General features: G+C 46.4%; 1 protein-coding gene across 1 annotated transcript; it reads left to right on the plus strand.

Annotated features, from left to right (window-relative positions):
• The first annotated feature begins 397 nt into the window (after positions 1 to 397).
• LOC115096846 (olfactory receptor 1F1-like) lies at positions 398 to 5,744 on the plus strand. Its single transcript, XM_029612041.1, has 2 exons — positions 398 to 535; positions 4,132 to 5,744. The coding sequence occupies exon 2, from the start codon at positions 4,145 to 4,147 to the stop codon at positions 5,087 to 5,089; it is 945 nt and encodes a 314-aa protein (XP_029467901.1). The 5' UTR covers positions 398 to 535; positions 4,132 to 4,144; the 3' UTR covers positions 5,090 to 5,744.
• The last annotated feature ends 2,927 nt before the right edge of the window (positions 5,745 to 8,671 follow it).

Here is an 8,671-nt window from a genome sequence, read left to right on the forward strand (position 1 = left end):
TCTCTTCTCGTTTACCTGTTTTCCTTTTCCTTGATGCTGCATACTGAGATGAAAGCCAAACTGAAAGAGCTGGTCCAGGCTTCTACTTCATCAGGATCTCTTCAGTCTTGGATTGAGGGCTTCTTTGCCCCGACATCCTTATTGAAGCTGATGACCGCCCTTGCAGACGCTGATAGTGAGCGAGCGCCGATGCCACAGGCTGATGAAACCTCTTTAAGTCATTGTGCGTCCACGACGCCGTCCCCTCTTTTCTGTATGCCGCCTGAGATGGTGAAGTCGAGACTGGTGAGTCCCGCAATTGAACGGGAGATCCCAGTGCCTGAGGGCACCGCTATTATGGCCACTGCTGATTCTTCTCTTGCGGTTTTCTCGAAGGGGGTTGGAAAGAGGATTTTATTCTACTCCCATTCATGAGACAGCCCTTGATGCTCCCTCAATGCAATCTTCCTTTTTTCTCCAGGAGGGAACTTGGCTGTTAACAACATTCTTCTGAGCGATTTGTGGCAAGGATTCCAGGTTCAGTTTGGCTCCTAAGGTAACTTTAACTAAACCCCCTGTTATTACATTGTTTGGAATCCTTTAGTTTCCCTGGAAGCTGCTACTTCTTTAACAAATTTCCTTTGATACTAAGCAGAGTGTTTCAGCAATTGATAAAATGGTTTTGTTACATGGGGGGAGGGGGGGAGAGAATTGAAGTTCTGGAGTCACAACTGTTCTACAGTAGAAAAAACATAAAACATTTTTTCAATCTGACTTTATTTACTCTAAGAAGCCTGAGAACATTGAAAATGCCATGAGAAGTTTGAATCTGCGAGTTCTCAGTTTTTCCAATTACTAAATTGATTTCGCCACAGGAACTGTAAGAACTATATTTCACAAGTTTTAAAGATCTCTAAAGAGGTGATGCCTGTTATTACCAAAGTTTACTATTTGCCTCAGCACCTCACTCCTATTCCTGAAGGCCAATTTCAAGATTCTTCACTGAATTTAACAGATCTCCTTGAATCATTACAAGACGTCTGCATATCTAAAAGAGGATCTTTATTGGTTTCTTTTATCTTTCTTAATTTCTTAATGATAGGAATGCTGTTTTCTAATTTCTCTTGCGTAATAGGCTACAGCTTTTTTGCGATCAGAAGATATGGATATTTTCCGATTATAACTAGGATAACCCAGGATCACAGGAAGAAATTTCTTCCTATGCGATCTGAGTTTTTTTCACTAGGTGCTCAGTTTACATTAAAATACCCATGTAAATGCTAAGTGAAATATCTTAATGTAAACTATTGGTCAGATTTTCAAAGGCTACATGCATAACCTGAGGAAATCAGCCCCTGCATGCGCCAAGCCTATTTTGCATAGGCTCGGTGGTGCGCGCAAGCCCCGGGACGCGCGTATGTCACAGGGCTTGCAAAAAGGGGCGGTTCGGGGGCGTGGCCAGGGGGCAGAGTGTGGTGGCAGTCTGGGGCAGTCCAGGGGTGTGGCCAAGTGCCCTGACACAGTGGTCTGTGTCGGGGCCTGCCGCGCCAGCAGACATTCGGCGCGCGCAAGTTACAACTCCCTTCCTTCGTGGCAGCCCTCTAACTCTGCCGGTTGGCCAAAGCCCGGTGACGTAGGGGGGCAGGCAATCAGGTGGCACAGATTCAAAATCGTTCCAGCAACCGCCGGATCCCTTCCCCCCCCCCCTCCCCTCCCCTTTGCTTCTCCTGTTCCCCTTTCCCGCCTTACCCTCTCTAGCCCTTCTCCTTCCCTTCCCCTACTCTTTCCTAAACCTCATCTCGCACGCTTTCCCCCATGTTATGCTCGCTGTGCTGGCTAAACCAGTGCCGCTTGCCTTTTATCTCAGGCGATTCTTCACTAATTTTGCTTTTATTGGAAGCTCTCTGTTGGGATGCCCTAACTCTCCTGCTTCATTAGTATCCTTTTAAGATACTCCCTTCCAAACCATGCCCTGCTGAATGACTGTTGGCTTTCCCCTTTGTTCTAGTTTAAAAATTTCTCTCTCTCCTTTTATAAGTTTTGGGACATAGAGAAGACAGAAGTTAGAAAAACAGTCATGGTATTTAGAAGAGACAAGAAAGTAAGGGTGGGGAGCGGATGAACATTAGGACGGAGGGAGGCAAGAACAAATCTAGAGAGAATTTTAAAAACAAAGAATGCTTTTGAAATTAATTATAAAAGAGCCAGGAACTGAAGTACTATGGCACAATGTCCTGATTTATGGAATGGGTAAGGAGGTAAACAGCAGTGGACTGATGATGAGAGCTTTATGAATTGGAAAAATAAAGTTGCATTCATCAAGATGCAAAAAAATACAATTATTATTGGAGACAGAATCAGGACAGTGACAGTCATAGGTAACATAGTTGACAAACAATATATTTTCTGTTAGTAGGGAAGACTGAAAAGAAGGATTAAAATCTGCTCAGAGGTAACACTGAGATCATGGAGAGATGAATGTGTGGATTCAGTCAGGAGGGGAGAGGCTGAAGCAGATCATGGGGAGATACCAGAAACCACAGTCAGTGTCTCATCTGCCTTGATCAGCTGTTCCCAACTATGTTCTGCAACCAGTCACAACACTGATACACCATGGTCAGCCATTTCTATCTGTAGTCATCAACTACAGCCACATTTATACAGCATGGCCAGTCATTGCTCAGCTGAATTTAGTTGAAATGATAGATAATATATTAATCATATTTCCATGAAGAAAGCAATGTCTATTTGACAACTGCTCTTGATGTTGATATTGTATAGAGCTGTAGCTCCGTCTCTATCTCCATGGTAGTCTTTTTTTTTTTTTTGTGGAGAAAGGGGGCAGAGGGATTATATATTTAAAAGATCAGGACATTCAAACTATTGATTCCTGCCTTTGCCTGGCATAATAAGTTTTAACTCTCCATGATTAGTTTTATATCTTTAAGTGAATTTCAAGCAGTAGATAAGTGATTATTAGAGATGTGAATCGTGTCCTCGATCGTCTTAACGATCGATTTCGGCTGGGAGGGGGAGGGAATCGTATTGTTGCCGTTTGGGTGTGTAAACTATTGTGAAAAATCGTTAAAATCGTGAGCCGGCACACTAAACCCCCCTAAAACCCATCCGACCCTTTAAATTAAATCCCCCACCCTCCCGAACCCCCCCCAAATGCTTTAAATTACCTGGGGGATCCGGTGGTGGTCCAGAACGGCGGCGGTCCGGAACGGCCCCCTCAATAGAATCATGTTGTCTTCAGCCGGCGCCATTTTTCAAAATGGCCGCCGCAAAATGGCGGCGGCCATAGACAAAAACGATTCGACGCAGGAGGTCGTTCCGGACCCCCGCTGGTCTTTTGGCAAGTCTTGTGGGGGTCAGGAGGCCCCCCCCAAGCTGGCCAAAAGTTTCCTGGGAGTCCAGCGGGGTTCCGGGAGCGATTTCTTGCCGCGAATCGTTTTCGTACGGAAAATGGCGCCGGCAGGAGATCGACTGCAGGAGGTCGTTCAGCGGGGGTTCCGGACCGCCGCTGAACGACCTCCTGCAGTCGATCTCCTGCCGGCGCCATTTTCCGTACGAAAACGATTCGCGGCAAGAAATCGCTCCCGGAACCCCGCTGGACTCCCAGGAAACTTTTGGCCAGCTTGGGGGGGGCCTTCTGACCCCCACAAGACTTGCCAAAAGACCAGCGGGGGTCCGGAACGACCTCCTGCGTCGAATCGTTTTTGTCTATGGCCGCCGCCATTTTGCGGCGGCCATTTTGAAAAATGGCACCGGCTGAAGACAACACGATTCTATTGAGGGGGCCGTTCCAGACCGCCGCCGTTCTGGACCACCGCCGGATCCCCAGGTAATTTAAAGCATTGGGGGGGGGGATTTAATTTAAAGGGTCGGGGGTGGGTTTTAGGGGGTTTTAGTGTGCCGGTTTTCCTGCCCTCCCCCTTCCCCTGATTTACGATTTTTTTAACGATAAATCGGGGGAATTGGTATTGTATCGTGGCCCTAACGATTTTTTGACGATTTAAAATATATCGGACGATATTTTAAATCGTCAAAAAACGATTCACATCCCTAGTGATTATTATAGTACGGACTCTGCTTTTTTGTATGAACCTGACCCCTCACTCTGTTCTGTCTTGCTTAATTCTCTTACAGCTCTGTTCAAATAATGGCACCCAAGAACCAAAGTGGCCCATCTGAATTCCTCCTCCTGGGATTCTCTGGTCTTCCTCGCCAGCAAGTGGCACTTTTTGTATTCTTCCTGTCCATGTATATTGTGGCCATTGTAGGCAACCTTTCTATTATGACCACCATCTGGTTGGATCCACGGCTGCACAGTCCCATGTACTTTTTCCTGTGGAACCTTTCCCTCATTGACATTTGCCTCACCTCTGTGACCATGCCCAAGCTACTAGTGACACTCCTGACTGGGAATGGTTCCATTTCCTTCACCAGCTGTTTCTGCCAGATGTTCTTCTTTGTCTGTCTGGGCATCACAGAAGGCTTCCTGTTGGCTGCCATGGCTTATGATCGCTATGTGGCCATCTGCGTTCCATTGCGCTATGCAGTGCTGGTGAGTCGAAAGCTGTGTGCTGCTCTGGTAGCATTGTCATGGAGCGCAGCTGCCCTGCACTCCCTGCTGCACACAGTGACTATCTCCCACTTGTCCTATTGTGGGAGACAACGCCTTCATCATTTCTTTTGTGACATGACGGCACTGCTGAAGCTCTCCTGCTCAGATATATCTGCCAGTGAACTTCTTATCTTCACTGAAGGCTCCTTGGTGATTATGAGCCCTTTCCTCTTCATCCTTGTCTCCTATGTTGCTATTCTTGCTGCCATTTTGAAGGTTCACTCCACGGAGGGAAGGAAAAAAGCCTTCTCCACCTGCTCCTCTCACCTCATTGTGGTCACCTTGTTCTATGGAACCATAATCTTTATTTACTTCCGGCCATCATCAAGCTATTCTGACAGGTATGACAGGATTGTGAGTATTGTATATTCCATCACTACCCCTATGCTAAACCCGTTTATCTACAGTCTGAGGAACAGAGAAGTGAAAGGGGCATTGAGGAAAGTGATGTTAGAGAAGATATTCTCACAGGGAAGATGATGCATGAGGACCTGTTCTCATAGACAACATGGAAAGTACTAGTAATGACCACTTCAACAATACGAAGAATAGGAGATCTACTGCATGAGCTGAAGAACGATTTCTGCTCTGCTAGTAGTACAATTCTCCTCTTATGAGTTAAGCAATGTGCTCTGTGGTTTATGGAGGGCTGAATCCATGTGATTCATTTATAAAGGGTATGGATACATGTGGTTTATTTATAAAGAGTGAAGGAGATGAGGAACTATTTCAAAGGACCATCATTGAAATACATTGTGACTCCATGACTTTTTGGGCAAGTCAGAGCAAAACAATTGTCATTGTTTGAACCAAAAATGTAGGACTATGCTATTGTTCCCTCAAAGGAGTATGTATGCATGGCCAGAAAAGCATGAGTCCAGTGCTTGTGCATGCCAAACAACCCACACTGGACCCAGCAGGCTGAGTGGCAGGAGCCTATCCCATGGTTTCTGACTGCTCTGACTTGTCTGTGCTGGCACCAAAGGTAACTTCAAAATTATGGGCTGACAATTCCTACCTGCTGATCTGATAATGGGACCCTCCAGAATGGTAAAGCACCAGTCTGGAGGGGTGGAAGGGGGACTTAATGGTGTGTGGGTGGGTCCTACCTTTATCACATAAAGGGGAGCCTTCATTGGAGAGGATTTGAGGGAGGATGGGATATGGGGAAGACGTCATGAATGCATCTGGGAGGTGGGGAGGGGGGGGGGGCTTGATGGATGCAGGGCAGTGTTAATTTGATCAATTTGTATGACTCAATGTAGTAGACTGCTTTACACATTATATCCTTCCATTAAAATAAACAACCTGTCTGACTGAATTCTGATTTTGGTCCATTGCATCTAGGTTTGCCTCCTCCCATATGTCTACGTTCTCCCCTTCTGACTGATCCTTCCTATATGCCTTGCCTCCACTCTATCAATCTATCCCCTGTTCCATCACCACTAGCCCTGTGCTTCTACTTCCTTCCTCACCACACATCACCAGTTCAGGGGCCCCCAATCTGCCCATGCAGAGGCTGAGTGTAAATTTTGCAGGAGAAAGGATGTGCAGATAAAAAAAAAAAAAAAAAAGAAATTCCCCTAGGTAGTTCACCCAGCTTGCTTCTACCACTGACCCGTGGTGCTGCCCTTTTCCCCATGGGGAAAAATATTCATGCAGTAGACAACATGCATACCCCCGCCCCCCCCCCCCCCCCCCCCCCCCCCCCCCATAGAAGGGTAGCAAACCTTTTTTTTATGTATTTCCCCCCAAAGATAAACTTTCAGTTACCTTTCAAAAATTTCTGCTTAATCTCCATTCAGAGAAAGCAGCATCCCAAAGTCACCTGGGAGACAGCCAAGCCAAAAAAAACACCCACAAGTGGCATCCACACCAATGGGACCCAGCCTGCACTTGAAAGCATCACTTTGACTTGAGCTGATGCTGCCAGCTGGAATTGTGTTCCTGCGCACAGGAGCTGCTGTCTTCTAGGCCTCAGGGCAGTTATAGGCTTCAGGAGCTGTGGGGCAAATGTGGGTGTGGGTCCTCCTACTATTGCAGCAAAGCATCAATCTCACATGCAGTGCAAGGCCTGAGATGGCAAGTGTTTCCAATCCTCACAGCTGCAGTCCCTCCTCCTTCTCTTACACACACATGCGGGTTTCCTGTGTTCAATGGGAACCCATGCCATTCTGGTGGAGGAGGAGGGGCTGCTGCAGTAACTGTGAGTGCATGCTGTCTGTCATTATGTTGCATCTTGATTGCTGCTGGGTAGCAGATCGGCAGTTGGATTGGTGCTTTAAATGTTGTGCCTGCTGCTGCTGACCTGCCTGCAATGCTAATAGCATCATTGAACTTATCTAAAAAGGATTACAAGTCTATTGATGAAATGGGAAGGGAATAGGTTAGCTTGTCCTTAGTAACAAAAAAAAAAAAAAAATCACTAAGTTGCTTCAACTTTCCTTCACACTTTTTATAGTTGCACTGAAATCGGTTTTAGTCTTGGATGCTGAAGGAGGTCAATATTTTCAATCCTACTGTCTCAAATATTAATAGACAAACTTAAAAATCAAGATCGTTGCTATAATTTCAAACATAATCAATTCATATATATATATATTGATAATTCCTTATGTAGCCACACCCGGGGTGTGAGGAACATTATGATGAAGTTCCCCTCTGTGAATAGACTTCTGAAGGGAACTGTCCCTGAAATGAGTATTCAAGTAGTACACAAAACCCCTTTATCTGTGAGCTAATGAACACATCAAGGAAAACCAACACAACTTTTATTATGTCAGTAACTAGGACAGCAGTAAGATACATGCACAAAAAGGATTAACCATAGACAGACAGGTGTGAACACCTATGCACAATGCAAACCAATTTTCAGTGATGCTCTGATCTTAGGGCAATAAACTATGAATAATATGTAACCTTATATTTCTGGTACCGAGGCCTGGTATAAATTTATAAATTCAAATTATCAGCAAGCTCACTTTGTCCCTGGTCCCACCACATTTGAGTTCATATTTATGTGCTGGCCAGCTATAAGACAATGACTCTCACACAATCAATTAGCTCTAGACTGAAGTTTTCATCTTGAGTGGGCATCTTTCTGCAGACACACCTGGGTAAAGGAGACTGTAACAGAGCTCTAGCCGGGAGTGGTTCCTGCCCCAAAGAACCATACAAATCTTTTATGGCCCCTTCCATGTTTAGCATATACCCAGGGATGGGGTTACACACATACGGCCGGATTTTAAATGCCCTGCACGCGTAAATCCGGCCGGATTTACGCACGCAGGGCCCTCGCGCGCCAGCGTGCCTATTTTGCATAGGCCGCCGGTGCGCGCAGAGCCCCGGGACGCGTGTAAGTCCCGGGGCTTCGTAAAAGGGGCGTGTTGGCGGGCCCGGGGGCGTGATGCTGGCTCGGGGGCGTGGTCGAGGCCTCTGGACCAGCCCCCGGGTCTGGTGAAGGCGCGCCAGCAGACTTACGTCTGCTTTCAGCAGGCGTAAATCTGCCAACAAAAGTAAGGGGGGGTTTAGATAGGGCCGGGGGGGGGGGGGGTGGGTTAGGTAGGGGAAGGGAGGGGAAGGTGGGGGGAGGGCGAAGGAAAGTTCCCTCCGAGGCCGCTTCGAAATCGGAGCGGCCTCGGAGGGAACAGGCAGCGCACGCTGGGCTCGGCGTGCGCAGGTTGCACAAATGTGCACCCCTTTGCGCACGCCGACCCCGGATTTTATAAGATACGCGCGTATCTTATAAAATCCAGCGTACTTTTGTTCGCACTCGTGCAAAATTATAAAATCTACCCCACTGGTTTTTTGTTGCTAGGATTGAAGATGGAAATGTTCTTTTCATGGTTTTGAAGCTTTCAAATAATGTTAACTTCTCATTACATTGTATAGTGTGTGTGAGTTTTATTCCTAAAAAGTTTCTTACTGTTAGTAGTCATGGAAGCCCCTCCCAGTTTTGGATTTATCCATTGCGCAGAGCTCTCTAAAAACCACATGCCTCAGTCACAGACTTTTTCAAATGTTAGATCTTCCACATTAAATAAAAGATGTTTCTAAAATTCA

This window comes from Rhinatrema bivittatum, chromosome 1 (assembly GCF_901001135.1).
Source record: "Rhinatrema bivittatum chromosome 1, aRhiBiv1.1, whole genome shotgun sequence".
Lineage (NCBI taxonomy): Eukaryota > Metazoa > Chordata > Amphibia > Gymnophiona > Rhinatrematidae > Rhinatrema > Rhinatrema bivittatum.